At 45.0% G+C, this 20,707-nt stretch overlaps 1 protein-coding gene across 5 annotated transcripts in view; it reads left to right on the top strand.

Annotated features, from left to right (window-relative positions):
* The window catches only part of LOC139548283 (roundabout homolog 2-like), a 619,120-nt gene that overhangs the window by 542,844 nt on the left and 55,569 nt on the right, over window positions 1-20,707 (top strand). For 3 of the 5 annotated variants that reach the window (XM_071357862.1, XM_071357861.1, XM_071357860.1), the window contains exons 14-18: window positions 1,712-1,943; window positions 6,317-6,441; window positions 6,575-6,746; window positions 7,909-8,097; window positions 9,070-9,096. In XM_071357862.1, the coding sequence (XP_071213963.1) occupies window positions 1,712-1,943; window positions 6,317-6,441; window positions 6,575-6,746; window positions 7,909-8,097; window positions 9,070-9,096 (745 nt within the window). The remainder of the gene's footprint in view (window positions 1-1,711; window positions 1,944-6,316; window positions 6,442-6,574; window positions 6,747-7,908; window positions 8,098-9,069; window positions 9,097-20,707) is intronic. The other 2 variants (XM_071357864.1, XM_071357863.1) reach the window with 1 other exon arrangement.

The following is a 20,707-nucleotide window of genomic DNA, read 5'->3' on the forward strand; positions in this document are numbered from 1 at the left end:
CTTTCTCCTATCCTCTGCTCTCCTCTGCGCTCTCTCTCTTCTCTGCTCTCTCTCGCTTTCTCTTTCTCTCTCTCGCTCTCCTATCCTCTGCTCTCCTAAGCTCTCTCTCTCTTCTCTGCTCTCTCTCGCTTTCTCTTTCTCCGTCTCTCTCTCCTATCCTCTGCTCTCTCTCCTCTGTTCTCTCTCCTCTCCTCTGTTCTCCTCTGCTCTCTCCTCTGCTCTCTCTCGCTTTCTCTTTCTCTGTCTCTCTCTCCTATCCTCGCTCTCCTCTGCTCTCTCTCTCTCCTCTGTTCTCTCTCCTTTCCTCTGCTCTGCTCTCTGCTCCCTCTCTATCCTCTGCTCTCCTCTGCTATCGCTCTCGCTCTTTCTCTCTCTCTATCTGCTCCGTTTCTATCCTCTGCTCTCTCTCTCATCTCTCTATCTTTCTCTCCTCTGTTCTCCTTCCTACCCTCTGCTCTCCTCTGCTCTCTCTCTCGCTCTTTCTCTCTCTCTCTCTGCTCCCTTTCTATCCTCTGCTCTCTCTCTCATCTCTCTCTCTCTCTCCTCTGTTCTCTTTCCTCTCATCTGCTCTCCTCTGCTCTCTCCTCTGCTCTCTCTCTCTCCTCTGCTCTCTTTCACTTTCTCTTTCTCTGTCTCTCTCTCCTATCCTCGCTCTCCTCTGCTCTGCTCTCTGCTCCCTCTATCCTCTGCTCTCTGCTCTCTCTCTCTCGCTCTTTCTCTCTCTCTCTCTGCTCCCTCTCTATCATCTGCTTTCTCTCTCATCTCTCTCTCTCTCCTCGGTTCTCTCTCCTCTGCTCTCTCTCCTCTCCTCTGCTCTCCTCTGCTCTCTCTCTCTCGCTCTTTCTCTCTCTCTCTCTCCTCTGCTCTCTCTGCGCTCTCTCCTCTGCTCTCCTCTCCTCTACTCTCCTCTGCTCTCTCTCTCATATGTTCTCTCTCCTCTCATCTGCTCTGCTCTCCTCTGCTCTCTCTGCTCTCCTCTCTCTCCTCTGCTTTCTCTCTCTCTGCTCTTGCTCTCTCTCTCGGAGGAAAGATGCTAATTGAGCTAATTGTGTCAGCTCTGATGATAAAAGACCCATTAAAACTGGAACAGCCTCTAAAGTGGCACGATGTGATCTTGGGGAGAAACAAGTACATCTGTTGAACAACATTGTTTTATGTACTCTGGTGTCTGACTACTGTGCTGCACACCTATGGTCATGATCTTTAGCTATTTCCTCTTAACTCTGTCCTAACTGAAGAGAAGACATGTTGTATTTCCTCTTAACTCTGTCCTAACTGAAGAGAATTCATGTTGTATTTCCTCTTAACTCTGTCCTAACTGAAGAGAAGACATGTTGTATTTCCTCTTAACTCTGTCCTAACTGAAGAGAAGACATGTTGTATTTCCTCTTAGCTCTGTCCCAACTGAAGAGAATTCATGTTGTATTTCCTCTTAACTCTGTCCTAACTGAAGAGAATTCATGTTGTATTTCCTCTTAACTCTGTCCTAACTGAAGAGAAGACATGTTGTATTTCCTCTTAACTCTGTCCTAACTGAAGAGAATTCATGTTGTATTTCCTCTTAACTCTGTCCTAACTGAAGAGAAGACATGTTGTATTTCCTCTTAACTCTGTCCTAACTGAAGAGAAGACATGTTGTATTTCCTAGGAACCTCGAACAGGTGAGTGAAGCTAACCCCTCTCTTCTCTTCTCCCCATGTCTCTGTCCCAGGTGGACCGTCAGTGCCAGTTCATCCAGGGCTACAGAGTTCTGTACAGGCAGACGTCTGGCCTGTTTTCCCCAGGACCCTGGCAGACCCAGGATGTGAAGATCCCCTCAGAGCGCAGTGTGGTCCTCTCCAACCTCAAGAAAGGCATCATCTATGAGATCAAGGTCCGGCCCTACTTCAATGAGTTCCAGGGCATGGACAGTGAGTCCAGGTCGGCTCGCACCACAGAGGAAGGTAAAGAAATCACTATGTTACTTCATGGACATTTTCCTCCGTCCAGATTTAGAATAACTGTTTGACATGTTTCCCTGTAGGGCGTCCAATTGTCATGATATCATACATGTCGCTCACAATACTCTGTGTCCTGCTGTGACATTTTAGGGGTATTTTTGTGTGTGTGTGTGTGTGTGTGTGTGTGTGTGTGTGTGTGTGTGTGTGTGTGTGTGTGTGTGTGTGTGTGTGTGTGTGTGTGTGTGTGTGTGTGTGTGTGTGTGTGTGTGTGCATGTGTGTGTGTCCTGCCACTGTGTAGCATGCTGACCTTTCTGCTGTGCTTGATTGTTTATGATTGTTTCTGTTGGCCCGCTTCTCATCCATCACCCTGCAGCCATGAGCTGAGCTGTGATTGGACACAGTGCTCGCTCACTTCCTGCTGGGAAGTGGAGCTGTCACCCTCAGCCTGACTCTGACAGGACATGACAGGGCCAGAGAGAGACATGCTGCACACTGATACACACACACACACACACACACACACACACACACACACACACACACACACACACACACACACACACACACACACACACACACACACACACACACACACACACACACACACACACACACACACACACACACACACACACAATCCATACCTCCAGGCCTTGGGCCAGCCTGTTGGATCCTCCATACTTTCCTACTTCTAATGGAGTAGAACTGAGATTCACATCATTACCTGTTACACTAAGAATAGGCAGATGGACAGTGCTATTGCTGTACCTATTCATGTGATGCAGGTGAATAGTAGGTTAGACAAACATGTACAGTCCATGCAGGGGAATACGAGCAACATAAACACACAGAGAGCCCAAGGCTATGTCCTCCCTCCCTTCCTTTCCCTAAACACATCCAGCCCTGGGAAGAGAGGAGACAGTTCAGATCCGGCTGCTGTGATAGGCCCATTTATTTCCCCCAGTCTCAGTGGAGGGGTCCTTTCTCCTGTGACCAGCCCCTGTATTCTGCAGCACTTTGTATGTTGTATGTGTGCTATGTATGCCCTGTGACTGCTTCATCTCACACACACACACACACACACACACACACACACACACACACACACACACACACACACACACACACACACACACACACACACACACACACACACACACACACACACACACACACACACACACACACACACACACACACACACACCGCCCCACAGCACCTGCCTATTCCAGCTATTACCAGCATTGATAAAACTCCCTGCCTCTTCTCTGTCTGCAGCCTGGGCCCTCTGAGAGATCTAGCTCTTTCTATTTCTGTCACAGCAGAACCTCTGTGTGTGTCGACCCATCCCAGTCACATGCAGACAGAGGCAGAGAGAGGCAGAGAGAGGCAGAGAGAGGCAGAGAGAGGCAGAGAGAGGCAGAGATAGACCGAGACAGACCGAGAGTGGCAGAGACAGCCTCAGAGAGGCAGAGACAGACAGAGGCAGAGACCATGAGACAGACACTGTGAGACCATGAGACAGACACTGTGAGACCATGAGACAGACACTGTGAGACCATGAGACAGACACTGTGAGACCACGGGACAGAAACTGTGAGACCACGGGACAGACACTGAGACCACGGGACAGACACTGTGAGACCACGGGACAGACACTGTGAGACTGGTGGAGTTAGTTATTTTTATTTGTAATAGGGTTATGGAGAGTGATTTAAAACTCAGTGTACATCAGCTGACATTATTATAGCATCCACATCCCCAGAGCATCTCCACCAGGAGGATGATGAGATAATACTCACCATAACTCTACCTTCTGTCATTCACTTTGTTTCTCTCTTCTTCTTCTCTCTGGTCCATCTGGAGAGGGGAGAGTGGAGGCAGCAGTCAAGCCAAGGGGATGATAAATAGAACACATTCTATAAATAGAACATATTCTTGAACACATTCCAGTGATATGAAGTCCACTGACAGGGACTCAGAAGGGACCAGAGAGGCCCATCTAGTATGATAAACACCCAGCCAGCCTGCCTGGTTATTGGGGAGAGTTAGAATCAGTAGTCAGTGGAGGTAGGAGGCCAATAGTACAGTATCTACCTCCTGCTGTCTGTCTTTTCCCAGCATAGAAAATTAGTTACTGCATATCTCAATAGCTCTGAGGCCCAGATTAGCACTCCACTGTTTAGTATGGGAGTGATGGCAGTGTGTGCTGTGATGTGAGTCTCCATCCCCTCAATAGCACGGTAGTGTGTGTGTGTGTGTGTGTGTGTGTGTGTGTGTGTGTGTGTGTGTGTGTGTGTGTGTGTGTGTGTGTGTGTGTGTGTGTGTGTGTGTGTGTGTGTGTGTGTGTGTGTGTGTGTGTGTGTGTGTGTGTGTGTGTGTGTGTGTGTGTGTGTGTGGAGACAGGGGGTCACATTCCTGCCAGCCATACATCACTAGGTTAATGGCTATATTAGAGCAGCCGCCACTGTTCCTAATGAGAACTGTGTATTGTTTAGTGCAAATATGCATATTCATAAGCTGTTAAATCATTCATAACGTTAACTTTGAACGACATTGTCTCTGATGGCTGCTGCTACTTAGCGTTTTGTCACCTTTGTGTAATCTAACACAGCTGCGGAGGGCGGCGGAGGCCTCTAAGCATGATGGGAGATGGGCTGCTCCGTTGGTGGGGGTTTCTAATATGGTGTCCATCATTGGAGCCGTTTGTCTTCTTCCTCCATGCCTGGTCCTCTCTTGGCCTTTTGGGGGTCAGTGTACCAGTATGACTCCAGTGAGGGATGAGCGTTGATCTGCAGCATGACACGTGCCATTTTGGAGGGGGGTGGGGGCTAGCTGGGGGAGGTGAGAGAGAGGCAGCCTCAGAGTAATTGACCTGTCAGCATTCTGCTGTGGTGTGACTCCCTTGCCAGTCGCAGCGGAAATGAGAAATACATACTTTTTTTAACGTTTATTTTCAGTTTGTTTCGTTGTTATTCGTTTACCCGCGCGCACGCTTGGTTGGTCGGTCAGTGAGTTTCTATGAGATGACAACGATGTGAGGTTAATAATGAAACCCGGGGATGGTGTCTGCTGTGGGCTCTGGGCCCTGTCTCTCAGGGGATGGTGTCTGCTGTGGGCTCTGGGCCCTGTCTCTCAGGGGCTGGTGTCTGCTGTGCGCTCTGGGCCCTGTCTCTCAGGGGATGGTGTCTGCTGTGCGCTCTGGGCCCTGTCTCTCAGGGGATGGTGTCTGCTGTGGGCTCTGGGCCCTGTCTCTCAGGGGCTGGTGTCTGCTGTGGGTTCTGGGCCCTGTCTCTCAGGGGCTGGTGTCTGCTGTGGGCTCTGGGCCCTGTCTCTCAGGGGCTGGTGTCTGCTGTGGGCTCTGGGCCCTGTCTCTCAGGGGCTGGTGTCTGCTGTGGGCTCTGGGCCCTGTCTCTCAGGGGATGGTGTCTGCTGTGGGCTCTGGGCCCTGTCTCTCAGGGGATGTTGTCTGCTGTGGGCTCTGGGCCCTGTCTCTCAGGGGCTGGTGTCTGCTGTGGGCTCTGGGCCCTGTCTCTCAGGGGCTGGTGTCTGCTGTGGGCTCTGGGCCCTGTCTCTCAGGGGCTGGTGTCTGCTGTGGGCTCTGGGCCCTGTCTCTCAGGGGCTGGTGTCTGCTGTGGGCTCCGGGCCCTGTCTTTCAGGGGCTGGTGTCTGCTGTGGGCTCTGTCTCTCAGGCCATGTACAAACCCTATCTATAGAGCTGTTCCTCGCTTTAGAGCCACCCCCCCCTGCTCTCTACCCCACTGGCTTTAGTTCCACCTGGCTGATCGATGAAACCAGTCAATATGTTTACCTAGCCCGTGTTTCAATTCTCCCCAAAATAAATGTCTTCATATTTTCCTCACGTATGACTGCACTGCTGTACAGCTCATCCTATAAGCCTGTTGACCCACATGCCACCCTGGCTGAGTCAATGGAGGAGTCATAGCTTGACTGAGGAGACTTGTCTGACTCTGCCTGGCTGTTACTCTGAAAATCAATAGCACTATTCTGTGTGTGAATCCCTCTGTGTTGGAGCAGGAGCAGGGCTGGGATATTAAATTATAGTGAAATGTTAAAGATGGACGTGTCAGACCTGCCTGTTCTCCATGTAAATCCCCTTCTAATGAGCTGCTGCTCTCCCCACAGCCACCTGTGTCTTCCACCTGCTAACAACTACACACACTCCCCCTCACAATAACGATGAGTGTGAGAGAGAGTATGAGTGTCTTGCATGTGTGTGTGTGTGTGTGTGTGGGTGTGGGTGTGGGAGTGAGTGAGGTTGTGTGTGTGTGTGTGTATCGGAGAATGGAATGCTATCCCTCTTCCCTGACCAGTTTACTGCCCCCCCCCCCCATCTGTCTCCCCTCAACCCCAGCTCCCAGTGCCCCTCCCCTGCAGGTTACAGTCTTGATGGTGGGCAACCAGAACAGCACCTCCATCAGCATCTCCTGGGACCCCCCTCCTCCAGACCACCAGAACGGCATCATCCAGGAGTACAAGGCAGGTTACTGAGAGAAGATAGACTGGATGTAACCTGATGACTTTGGCTTACTGAGATGCCATCAGAATCAATATAATACTCAACCTGACCCCACTGTGACAGGACGCTCTCTTCCTCTGTCCCTCTCTTCAGATCTGGTGCCTGGGGAATGAGACACGCTTCCACGTGAATAAGACGGTGGATGCAGCCATCCGGTCGGTGGTTGTGGGGGGGCTTCAGGTGGGGGTGCTGTATCGGGTGGAGGTGGCCGCCAGTACCAGCGCAGGGGTGGGGGTCAAGAGTGAACCTCAGCCCATCGTCATCGGTAAGAGACGGGGAAGGGGGAGGGGGTTAGCTAAAGGGAGATTTATGGTAGAATGATGTAGGAATGTAAAAGTGGTCTATTGATTACTCATCCATAATTACAGAAAAGCCCATTTCACTTTTGACGGATATCGTTAAAAAAATATATAAAATGAAACATTACCGCAATTAACATGTCCTCTAGACAGGGAACACAAAATGCTTGTTTAAATGCTCAATATTATCACTGATTGGGGCAAAAGTATTTACTATTAGAGAGTGTGTGACATGAATGATCAGTCAGACTGATTATATTTAAACCATACCTCTGTTATTTTGATATGTAGCCGCCGGGCTGTGGTGTAGTTCTGTGTGATTTATGTGGACCAGGGGCAGATTGTCTGATTTCACCCATAAATAACTGATGGCTTGGCCTGTAGCATACTCTTATTTCCCCAATGTCACTCCTATAATCCATCTCAGTTGTTCAAGCCAAAGATTGCACATATATTGTCATGTGTGCTCTTCTGAGAACCAATTCTTATTGCACTCCATGAAATAGTGTCAGGCAGACAAGTCAGAGTGAGCTTCGATTGGAAGATCGATCCGGAACAGGGTGTGTGCCTCTCATCTCACATGGTCTATTTTACTGAGAAAATTAGAGTCTGAGCTAAGCAAACAGCAGGATCACCTGAGGGGTTGTCATCAGCTTTGAGGATTTAGCCTCCCTCCCCTCTCTCTGTCTGCACATAAGGGTTCACAGCACACCCATGTTCTACTCTCTCAGTCAATATGTTAGCTGTAATTGACAAGACTCTGGTATTGCCTCTGTATCTTATCGTATCTACTGCTCTATACCTGGAGCCCAATCCTAACTACAAGTCTGTGCATAGAATTCACATTTTCCTGTTGAGGTCGAAGGCATATCTTGAGGTAGAATTGAGCTCTTATTGACAATGTGGGGACTATTACAGTGCTGATGTTGTCCCCAGCCGGCTGGCAGTTGTAACAACAAAATGGTTTATTACAATGCTGAATCCTTTTTCACCGCTTAAACAAACAACCTGGCATACACACCCTCACACTGGTCCCTCCTGTCCCCCCTGTCCCCCTTGTCCCCCCTGTCCCCCTTGTCACCCTTGTCCCCCCTGTCCCTCCTGTCCCCCCTGTCCCTCCCGCCCCAGGTAAGGACTTCCGTGACGTGATCATAAGTGGGAACAGGAACAACAGCATCACGGAGCAGATCACAGACGTGGTGAAGCAGCCAGCGTTCATAGCGGGGATCGGAGGGGCCTGCTGGGTTATCCTCATGGGCTTCAGTATCTGGCTGTACTGGAGGAGGAAGAAGAGGAAGGGGCTCAGCAACTACGCAGGTTAGACAGGCAGACTGGAGAGTGCACACAGACACCAATTCTGCACTCAGAATACAAACTGTACTGTACGTGCGCAAACACACATCCTACCCCTGGGCGCTTGTTTTCTTGCCATCAATGCAGAGTACTCAACAAACTTCCTCATTAGCATCCTAAACTATGTTTAAAAGACTTATTTATTGACTCTATTCTGAGGGGATATTTCTATTGTCTGAGATGGTGAGGCTCAGATGGAATATCTTGAAGCAGAGCAGAGTCTTGGCGTGAATCAAGTTGTGATGTTTGACACATCCTCCCACGGTGTTGATACTAGCCTAGAGTGGCATGGCCTGAGTGGGTCGCTGGTATAACTGACTCTGCTGGTCTGGCCTGTCACTCAGGACTGAGCCATGCTGGAGCTGGAGCCAGTCCATCCATCCTCCTACACACCGACCCTGACATTTCAGACTGAGTGTGGGTGCTCGACCCGTCAGGACAGCCAACCACCATGGACAGCCTTCCTCTGCCAGCCTATTTAATTAGAGAGTGGGAAGTAGATGGCACATTAGCAATGCATGTAATGTTATTCAACAATGGCTTTAGGTCTTTAAATCAACAATACAAGAAAAATAGTTCTCTCTCTCAATAGTTTGTATTTTTTCTTCTTGCACATCTCTTTTTTAATTCCTTCAGCAATTTGACTTTAGGGCTTGAACAGTTCTTGATGTTGCCAGTCAGTCAAATGGCTGTAACCTGTTCTTCATTTCTGTTTGTTACATTTCGTGTATGTTGTGTTATCTTTTTGCTGTCTCTACATCTCTGTGGCTTCTGAACTGCTTTTTGGGTCATGCTGATGGCCCCTCTCCTCTGGCCCCCTTTGGCCTCCCTGTCCCCCAGCCCCAGTGTGCAGAGCCCCCCCCTCCCCCCAATGCACTGCTTACAGCACCTCTGCAGGCTTTTAACACACAACTTTTCTGTCTTCTTGTTTTGCAGTTCAGTCCTTCACCTTCACCCCTGCAGGTACTGTTCATTTGTCCGTCCCCCCCTCCCCTCCTCACCTCCTGCCACAGGTCCCTCCTCAACTCTCCTCTCCTACCTACATTATATATGTTTGACAGACTCCAGGCCTTGCCCAATACAAATCAAATCCCTACCTTGAGGTGGAAAAACCCCATATTTCTCTTCCCGCTGGAAGAGATGGATTGAAATAGCTCCTGCCTGAATTCGTACTTTGAAAATGGTCTGGATTTTTAATTGGGCAGGGCCTGAGCACTGCAAACAACTGTCCCCATCCCAGCTGAGTCATCAGCCTGGTTGTCATACTGTACTGTGTTGCTGTGTGTCTATCTATGGGTGTTTTGACCATCAATGTTTCAAAGAACCTCCGTCTGTCTGGTATCTCTAATGCGTCTCTCCTTTTGATGGTAGTGGTATTCCTCCTTAAGATGCTTGACTCTCCTTTTGATGGTAGTGGTATTCCTCCATAAGATGCTTGACTCTCCTCTTGATGGTAGTGGTATTCCTCCTTAAGATGCTTGACTCTCCTCTTGATGGTAGTGGTATTCCTCCTTAAGATGCTTGACTCTCCTCTTGATGGTAGTGGTATTCCTCCTTAAGATGCTTGACTCTCCTCTTGATGGTAGTGGTATTCCTCCTTAAGATGCTTGACTCTCCTCTTGATGGTAGTGGTATTCCTCCTTAAGATGCTTGACTCTCCTCTTGATGGTAGTGGTATTCCTCCTTAAGATGCTTGACTCTCCTCTTGATGGTAGTGGTATTCCTCCTTAAGATGCTTGACTCTCCTCTTGATGGTAGTGGTATTCCTCCTTAAGATGCTTGACTCTCCTCTTGATGGTAGAGGTATTCCTCCTTCAGATGCTTGACTCTCCTCTTGATGGTAGTGGTATTCCTCCTTAAGATGCTTGACTCTCCTCTTGATGGTAGTGGTATTCCTCCTTAAGATGCTTGACTCTCCTCTTGATGGTAGTGGTATTCCTCCTTAAGATGCTTGACTCTCCTCTTGATGGTAGTGGTATTCCTCCTTAAGATGCTTGACTCTCCTCTTGATGGTAGTGGTATTCCTCCTTAAGATGCTTGACTCTCCTCTTGATGGTAGTGGTATTCCTCCTTAAGATGCTTGACTCTCCTCTTGATGGTAGTGGTATTCCTCCTTAAGATGCTTGACTTCCCTCTTGATGGTAGTGGTATTCCTCCTTAAGATGCTTGACTCTCATCTTGATGGTAGTGATAATCCTCCTTAAGATGCTTGACTCTCCTCTTGATGGTAGTGGTATTCCTCCTTCAGATGCTTGACTCTCCTCTTGATGGTAGTGGTATTCCTCCTTCAGATGCTTGACTCTCCTCTTGATGGTAGTGGTATTCCTCCTTCAGATGCTTGACTCTCCTCTTGATGGTAGTGGTATTCCTCCTTCAGATGCTTGACTCTCCTCTTGATGGTAGTGGTATTCCTCCTTCAGATGCTTGACTCTCCTCTTGATGGTAGTGGTATTCCTCCTTAAGATGCTTGACTTCCCTCTTGATGGTAGTGGTATTCCTCCTTAAGATGCTTGACTCCCCTCTTGATGGTAGTGGTATTCCTCCTTAGAGTCACAAACCCGGATCCGGGATCCCCCCCATCACAAAAGCTGACTAGCATAGCCTAGCCTAAAGTTACAGGGATATCATAAAATAAAATGTTCATGAAATCACAAGTCCAAGACACCAAATGAAAGATACAGATCTTGTGATTCAAGCCATCATCTCTGATTTTTTAAATGTTTTACAGGGAAGACACAATATGTAAATCTATTAGCTAACCACGTTAGCAAAAGACACCACTTTTTTTACTCCACCATTTTTTTTACTGCATCAGTAGCTATCACAAATTCGACCAAATAAAGATATAAATAGCCACTAACCAAGAAACAATTCTCATCAGATGACAGTCTGATAACATATTTATTGTATAGCATAGGTTTTGTTAGAAAAATGTGCATATTTCAGGTATAAATCATAGTTTACAATTGCAGCCCCCATTACAACTATCACTAAAATGACTAGAATAACTACAGAGACCATCGTGTATTAGCTAATTACTCATCATAAAACATTTCTTAAAAATACACAGCGTACAGCAGATGAAAGACACAGATCATGTGAATATAGCCAATATGTCAGATTTTCTAAGTGTTTTACAGCGAAAACACAATATAGCGTTATCTTAGCTTACTACAAGTCAGTCACACAGTAGCATTGATTTAAGCCAAAAATAGCAATAACGTTATAAACCACCAAACGCTATTAATTTTTTCACTAACCTTCTCAGAATTCTTCAGATGACAGTCCTGTAACATCATATTACACAATGCATATAGTTTGTTCGAAAATGTGCATATTTAGCCGCACAATTCGTGGTTACACAACGTGTTTAGTGGGCAAAAAATCAAGCAATCTGTCCGGCGCCATTTTGGAAAGGCACCTAATCTTATCGAAAACTATTCATAAACTTGACTAAAAAAATACAGGTTGGACAGCAATTGAAAGAGAAATTAGTTCTTAATGCAATCGCTGAATTACATTTTTAAAATTAACCTTACTGCGCAATACTGGGTACAATACAGGGTGCGATAGCGCAACGCTACATGGAAAATAATGGCGTCTAATACATTTTTATTTTTCAACAGAACAACGTTTTATCAGCATAAATAGTACCTACTATTAGCTGAACTCCCATCAGAATCTTGTGAAAGGTGTCCGTTGGCCAAAAGAATCGTTGCTGGGTTGAAGAATGTTTCCCTCGACGTTGCAATTAGCAGTACAGAATGGCATTCGAGAGAGAGACACCCACGTTTCTACAGCGCCATGGAAATAAATACCTGAAAATCGCAATATACTGACCTAAACTGGTATAATTCGGTTCAAAATAACAAGATTATGATGTCTTTAAAGCCTATAGCGAATAAAAACAGAGCCGGATACTTCTAGGAGCTAAAACCAGACGTTCTAAAAAGACATGCCAAGACCCTCTTTGCGTCAGCGCGAAGTCCCAAAAGGTCGGACACCTCGGTTCCAATCAATTTAAAAACTTTGGGAACTACGTAGAGACGTCATTTCAACTCTCCCTATTCGCTAACAGCCAGGGGAAGGCGTATGCAGTGCATCTCAACCAATAGAAGACAGGCAAAGTTAAAGACAGGTCTCAAAGCAGATGATAAAATTTCCCATTCTCACACAGACATAGGACGAGTGCTCTAAGTCGAGTTCTGTTTCACTTACAGAGATAATTCCAACGGTTTTAGAAACTAGAGAGTGTTTTCTATCCAATAGTAAGAATAATATGCATATTGTACGAGCAAGAATTGAGTAGGAGACCGTTTACATTGGATACACATTTGTGCTATGTCGAAATAGCACCCCCCTAGTGGCAAGAATTAACATGCTTGACTCTCCTCTTGATGGTAGTGGTATTCCTCCTTAAGATGCTTGACTCTCCTCTTGATGGTAGTGGTATTCCTCCTTAAGATGCTTGACTCTCCTCTTGATGGTAGTGGTATTCCTCCTTCAGATGCTTGACTCTCCTCTTGATGGTAGTGGTATTCCTCCTTCAGATGCTTGACTCTCCTCTTGATGGTAGTGGTATTCCTCCTTCAGATGCTTGACTCTCCTCTTGATGGTAGTGGTATTCCTCCTTCAGATGCTTGACTCTCCTCTTGATGGTAGTGGTATTCCTCCTTCAGATGCTTGACTCTCCTCTTGATGGTAGTGGTATTCCTCCTTAAGATGCTTGACTTCCCTCTTGATGGTAGTGGTATTCCTCCTTAAGATGCTTGACTCCCCTCTTGATGGTAGTGGTATTCCTCCTTAGAGTCACAAACCCGGATCCGGGATCCCCCCCATCACAAAAGCTGACTAGCATAGCCTAGCCTAAAGTTACAGGGATATCATAAAATAAAATGTTCATGAAATCACAAGTCCAAGACACCAAATGAAAGATACAGATCTTGTGATTCAAGCCATCATCTCTGATTTTTTAAATGTTTTACAGGGAAGACACAATATGTAAATCTATTAGCTAACCACGTTAGCAAAAGACACCACTTTTTTTACTCCACCATTTTTTTTACTGCATCAGTAGCTATCACAAATTCGACCAAATAAAGATATAAATAGCCACTAACCAAGAAACAATTCTCATCAGATGACAGTCTGATAACATATTTATTGTATAGCATAGGTTTTGTTAGAAAAATGTGCATATTTCAGGTATAAATCATAGTTTACAATTGCAGCCCCCATTACAACTATCACTAAAATGACTAGAATAACTACAGAGACCATCGTGTATTAGCTAATTACTCATCATAAAACATTTCTTAAAAATACACAGCGTACAGCAGATGAAAGACACAGATCATGTGAATATAGCCAATATGTCAGATTTTCTAAGTGTTTTACAGCGAAAACACAATATAGCGTTATCTTAGCTTACTACAAGTCAGTCACACAGTAGCATTGATTCAAGCCAAAAATAGCAATAACGTTATAAACCACCAAACGCTATGAATTTTTTCACTAACCTTCTCAGAATTCTTCAGATGACAGTCCTGTAACATCATATTACACAATGCATATAGTTTGTTCGAAAATGTGCATATTTAGCCGCACAATTCGTGGTTACACAACGTGTTTAGTGGGCAAAAAATCAAGCAATCTGTCCGGCGCCATTTTGGAAAGGCACCTAATCTTATCGAAAACTATTCATAAACTTGACTAAAAAAATACAGGTTGGACAGCAATTGAAAGAGAAATTAGTTCTTAATGCAATCGCTGAATTACATTTTTAAAATTAACCTTACTGCGCAATACTGGGTACAATACAGGGTGCGATAGCGCAACGCTACATGGAAAATAATGGCGTCTAATACATTTTTATTTTTCAACAGAACAACGTTTTATCAGCATAAATAGTACCTACTATTAGCTGAACTCCCATCAGAATCTTGTGAAAGGTGTCCGTTGGCCAAAAGAATCGTTGCTGGGTTGAAGAATGTTTCCCTCGACGTTGCAATTAGCAGTACAGAATGGCATTCGAGAGAGAGACACCCACGTTTCTACAGCGCCATGGAAATAAATACCTGAAAATCGCAATATACTGACCTAAACTGGTATAATTCGGTTCAAAATAACAAGATTATGATGTCTTTAAAGCCTATAGCGAATAAAAACAGAGCCGGATACTTCTAGGAGCTAAAACCAGACGTTCTAAAAAGACATGCCAAGACCCTCTTTGCGTCAGCGCGAAGTCCCAAAAGGTCGGACACCTCGGTTCCAATCAATTTAAAAACTTTGGGAACTACGTAGAGACGTCATTTCAACTCTCCCTATTCGCTAACAGCCAGGGGAAGGCGTATGCAGTGCATCTCAACCAATAGAAGACAGGCAAAGTTAAAGACAGGTCTCAAAGCAGATGATAAAATTTCCCATTCTCACACAGACATAGGACGAGTGCTCTAAGTCGAGTTCTGTTTCACTTACAGAGATAATTCCAACGGTTTTAGAAACTAGAGAGTGTTTTCTATCCAATAGTAAGAATAATATGCATATTGTACGAGCAAGAATTGAGTAGGAGACCGTTTACATTGGATACACATTTGTGCTATGTCGAAATAGCACCCCCCTAGTGGCAAGAATTAACATGCTTGACTCTCCTCTTGATGGTAGTGGTATTCCTCCTTAAGATGCTTGACTCTCCTCTTGATGGTAGTGGTATTCCTCCTTAAGATGCTTGACTCCCCTCTTGATGGTAGTGGTATTCCTCCTTCAGATGCTTGACTCTCCTCTTGATGGTAGTGGTATTCCTCCTTCAGATGTTTGACTCTCCTCTTGATGGTAGTGGTATTCCTCCTTCAGATGCTTGACTCTCCTCTTGATGGTAGTGGTATTCCTCCTTCAGATGCTTGACTCTCCTCTTGATGGTAGTGGTATTCCTCCTTCAGATGCTTGACTTCCCTCTTGATGGTAGTGGTATTCCTCCTTAAGATGCTTGACTCCCCTCTTGATGGTAGTGGTATTCCTCCTTAACATGCTTGACTCTCCTCTTGATGGTAGTGGTATTCCTCCTTCAGATGCTTGACTCTCCTCTTGATGGTAGTGGTATTCCTCCTTCAGATGCTTGACTCTCCTCTTGATGGTAGTGGTATTCCTCCTTCAGATGCTTGACTCCCCTCTTGATGGTAGTGGTATTCCTCCTTAAGATGCTTGACTCTCCTCTTGATGGTAGTGGTATTCCTCCTTAAGATGCTTGACTCTCCTCTTGATGGTAGTGGTATTCCTCCTTAAGATGCTTGACTCCCCTCTTGATGGTAGTGGTATTCCTCCTTAAGATGCTTGACTCCCCTCTTGATGGTAGTGGTATTCCTCCTTAAGATGCTTGACTCTCCTCTTGATGGTAGTGGTATTCCTCCTTAAGATGCTTGACTCCCCTCTTGATGGCAGTGGGTATTCCTCCTTAAGATGCTTGACTCTCCTCTTGATGGTAGTGGTATTCCTCCTTAAGATGCTTGACTCCCCTCTTGATGGTAGTGGGTATTTCTCCTTAAGATGCTTGACTCTCCTCTTGATGGTAGTGGTATTCCTCCTTAAGATGCTTGACTCTCCTCTTGATGGTAGTGGTATTCCTCCTTAAGATGCTTGACTCTCCTCTTGATGGTAGTGGTATTCCTCCTTCAGATGCTTGACTCTCCTCTTGATGGTAGTGGGTATTCCTCCTTCAGATGCTTGACACTTCGCTTGATGGTAGTGGTATTCCTCCTTAAGATGCTTGACTCTCCTCTTGATGGTGTTGGGTATTCCTCCTTAAGATGCTTGACTCTCCTGTTGATGGTAGTGGTATTCCTCCTTAAGATGCTTGACTCCCCTCTTGATGGTAGTGGGTATTCCTCCTTAAGATGCTTGACTCTCCTCTTGAAGGTAGTGGTATTCCTCCTTAAGATGCTTGACTCTCCTCTTGATGGTAGTGGTATTCCTCCTTAAGATGCTTGACTCTCCTCTTGATGGTATTGGGTATTCCTCCTTAAGATGATTGACTCTCCTCTTGATTGTGGTGGGTATTCCTCCTTAAACTTCTTATGGATGCAGTCCCGTTAACGGGATCGATATGACAACAGCCAGTCGAAGTGCAGGGCCCAAATTCAAAAAACTGAAATCTCATAATTAAAATTCCTCAGACATTCATGTGTCTTATATCATTTTAAAGGTAATCTTGTTGTTAATCCCACCAAAGTGTCCGATTTCAAATAGGCTTTTCAGCGAAAGCACTACAAACGATTATGTTAGGTCACCACAAAACCACAATAATCACAGCCATTTTTTCCAGCTAAAGATAGCTTCCCAAAACCAGAATAGAGATAAAATTAATCACTAACCTTCGATTATTTTCATCAGATGACACTCATAGGACTTCATGTTACACAATACATGAATGTTTTCTTTGATTAAATTCATATTTATATAAAGAAATCTGAGTTTACATTGAGGCGTTAGATGTGACTTTGCATAGCCACATCGTTTCAACAGAAATACTCATCATAAATATGGATGATAATACAAGTTATACACATGGAATTATAGATATACCTCTCCTTAATGCAACCGCTGTGTCAGATTTCAAAAAAACTTTACGGAAAAAGAAACCCACGCTATAATCTGAGACGGCGCTCAAAAGTAAAATACCACAACCGCAAAGATGGCGTCAACATAAACAAGAAAATATATGATAAATATTCCCTTACCTTTGATGATCTACATCAGAAAGCACACCAGGAATCCCAGGTCCACAATAAATGTTTGTTTTGTTCGAAAAACCCGTTATTTATGTCCAAATACCTTCTTTTGTTAGCGCGTCTGGTTAACATATCCAAACGCTAATTCTGGTCAGCGTTATATCGGACAAAAACTTCAAAAAGTGATATTACCTGTCGAAGAAACATTTCAAACTAAGTACAGAATCAATCATTAGGAGGTTTTTAACATATAGCTTCAATAAAGTTCCAACCGGAGTATTCTTTCTTGTCTTCGTGAGCAATGGAACGCAAGGGACTACCATGAGGAATAAGCATGATTTAGAAAATGGCTGCTTGATGGACACCTGACTGATTCTGCTATCATTCTCTCCCACAGCACCATAGAAGTCTCATTATAATTTCTATTGATGGTTGACATCTTGTGGAACCCCTAGGCAGTGCACAATCATTCATATCTCAAGGGGATTTCATTAGGGACTCTGGTGAATACATACAAGCTCAGATTTCTGACTTCCTGTTTTGATTTCAACTCAGGATTTTGCCTGCCAATATGAGTTATGTTAGTCTCACAGACATAATTCAAACAGTTTTAGAAACTTTAGAGTGTTTTCTATCCAATACTAATATGCAAATATTAGGAACTATGACTGAGGAGCAGGCCGTTTGAAATGGGCACCTTTCATCCAAGCTACTCAATACTGCCCCTTCAACCATAAAAAGTTAAGATGCTTGACTCCCCTCTTGATGTTCCTGTGAGATGTATGCATTGGGCTTGAAGGGGTCCTTCTCTTTCTACAGGTGTTGGTGTTGATTGGTAGTTAGTTATATGTGATTATGTTCCCCCTCTGAAATATCCTCAATGACTACTTGTTTGTATTTTTTATGGTAGTTTTCTTTATCCCTCTTCCTAGTGTTAAGTTGCTCCTCTACTCTATACGTCCTGGACTAATATGTTAATTGCAGTTAATTTGTTAACTGTAACAATGTTAGCCCTATATTGTAAAGCATTCACAGTACATGCTCTCCCAAAGTGGACATGACTGGCACCAATGTTGAGTAAGCAAGCAATCAGCCTCTGTCTCTCGATGGAATAAACTGTAAATACAGGAGAGAAAAGCCTCTGTCTGCTCAGTGTACTCTCCTGGAGAGAGAGAGAGGGATGGGATGGAGAATGGAGGAGAACAGAGTCCATTACAGATGAAATGAGTCCCTCAGACTGGGGTTCCTCTCTACTGGTCCAGTACCAGCAGTGTGACTGAGATAAGGCCAGTGCAGGCAGGCTGGCTGGGGGTCCTGGCTGTAGCTTAAACACTCCAGTCAACACATCCTCTCTGTGATACACCCCCTGCTATAAGGACACAAGGCGAGACACAAATGCAGACACAGGAAGCAGATGGTTGAGCTCCGATATTTATTAATCCAAAGTGTAGGCAAAAGGTAGGTCAGGGACAGGCGAGAGTCCAAAACAGTACCAGACGAAGGGCAGTCTCGAGGTCAGGCCAGGCAAGGGGTTCAGTAACCAGATCCGAGTCCAAACAGTACAAAAATATAGGCAGGCTTGAAGACAGAACAGGTAGAATGGTCTGGCAGGTGGGTTCGGAGTCAGGACAGGCAAGGGTCGAAACCAGGAGGACTAGAACCAAAAGAGAAAGGGAAAAAATAGGAGCAAGGAAAAATGCTGATTGACTTGGCAAACAAGACAAACTGGTACAGAGAGACAGGAAACACAGTGATAAATACACTGGGGATAATAAGCGACACCTGGAGGGGGTGGAGACAATCACAAGGACAGGTGAAACAGATCAGGGTGTGACACCTGCTTCTCTCCCCGATCTCCCCATTCTCACCTGGTGCTCTGACCGCTGGGAGATAAGTGATCCACTCAAACGTACTAGTGAAACTGAAGAGTGTATGTGTGTATGTATTAGATTGTAAGCACACTGCACTGAGGCTAGAGGATCAGGGTGGTGTCCACTGGAAGATGACATTTGAGTCAAGGACTAAAGGGGACGAATAGGACTGGTTTAGATAGATTTAATATGAATATTATGGTGGTTGTATTTTAGTGGTGTGTCGTTTTAGGATGTTCGCTAGCTAGGAGCTAGGAGATGAGGTGATGCCCACACAGTGTCCTCCCGTCTGTCTCCTACAGTAAAGCAGTCATACAGGAGAGGTAAATCACGGGTTTGTGGAGGCACGCGGCCAGCAGGGAAGAAGATTTGATGGAATTTGTATACGCTGATTATGTCCTCCCCCCTTTAATGGTTATTAAAGGGGATTAATCTGTATTCATATTGGAGAAAGTGCTTATCTGGGCACAGCCACGTCAGGCTGGCTAACATTAAAGTCCTCCACAGCAGAGCAGAAATGTGTCTGAGCACAGATATGGACATCAGAGGCCTCCCCACAGCAGAGCACAGTATCAGCCTCCCTTTTCCCTTCTCCCTCCTCTTCTTCTTCCTCCTAGTAAATGGAGAGAGAGAGAATGAGAATAGTTTATTGGTAGTGGAACAAAGAGAAGTAGCTATAGAGTAGCTGTCAAAGCTGTATGCAAATAAACCAGTGTGGTTTGACTGAAGCAAAAGAACAGTAAAGGTTTAAGAAGGGAGTCTTCTTATTTTAGTTCATTATCCTGTGTTGTGGTTTGTGTTTCTCTCATACTGCAACATGCTCGTGTACCATTCAAGAATGATTATGGTAAAGATGTTTTGGTTGGTTGAATCTGTAGTGGTTGATGACACAGTGGAGAGGTTATCCTACCAGCAGCCCCTCTCTGTGTCACACCCAAGCCACTTCCTTCATTTAGAAAACCCCATCTCCTCTCCTCCTTTCTTCTTGTTTTCTCTGAGGACTTTATTTAGCCCGTGCCTGGGCTTGTCGGGAAATAAACCTGAGTGGAGGAGAGGAGAAGAAAAGTTCAGCCCTCCTCCTCCCTTTAATCTCTATCTAGACAACAAATGAGCCAAAATTCTATCAGCTCCTCAACTCAAGCAGGGTTCTCTTTTTTCCTTCTCCCCCTGTCATCTGCACGGGATGATTTCCAAAACTCTGGGCTTCTTTACCTCTTTTCTTTGCATTTCCTGTGATCCATTGAAGTTTTACATTCTCAGTCTTCTGATGTCTTCTTGTCATCATCCGTGTTGAGCAGAGATGAAACGGTCTCTTACTCTGAGCTGCTAAAGTTTTACTAGCTGCTGACAAAGACCCTTATTTATTATCTATAGATCACTGTAATGGAACAGGCCTGGCCACATCATGGCTTCTGAGAGTCATGCTAGTCAGAGTACCCTGCTACTAGAGGGATCTGTAACTCACTCCCATCCAGCCCCCACACATCTAATTCTACCTGACTAATGAGCCCTCTGCCTTTTCTAATCATTTTGTTTTTCTAATCACAAATCCGATAATAACTCAAACCAACATTTTTTTTAAATTAAATGAGTTTCTGCTCTGATCAAGCATCTTGTCCTTGGGAGAAATACACTACGTGACACTTTATGCAAACAAATGCAATCTGCTATCTTATTCACAGGATCTTTTTCAAATTTACATGATAAGAATGGACACTGTGAGGCATCTGCATCCCTTAGTGAAGCCATCAATATCCAGCCAGCTGCAGAAGACATTGGGAGGACACATGAGTATGGGGTGTAGTGGTTCAATCGTTCACAAGGAGAATTCCTGATAATGATTGGGTGCTAAAATCATCAGTACCCTCTCTGATCAACTGGTATTAGTGTTGGTAATACGGCCTTGATGTGGTCATCAATGTCATTGAAACTATGTCAAAACTCAACGTATTCCTTTGTCTTTTCTCTCGTCCTTTTTAT

This window comes from Salvelinus alpinus, chromosome 21 (assembly GCF_045679555.1).
Source record: "Salvelinus alpinus chromosome 21, SLU_Salpinus.1, whole genome shotgun sequence".
Lineage (NCBI taxonomy): Eukaryota > Metazoa > Chordata > Actinopteri > Salmoniformes > Salmonidae > Salvelinus > Salvelinus alpinus.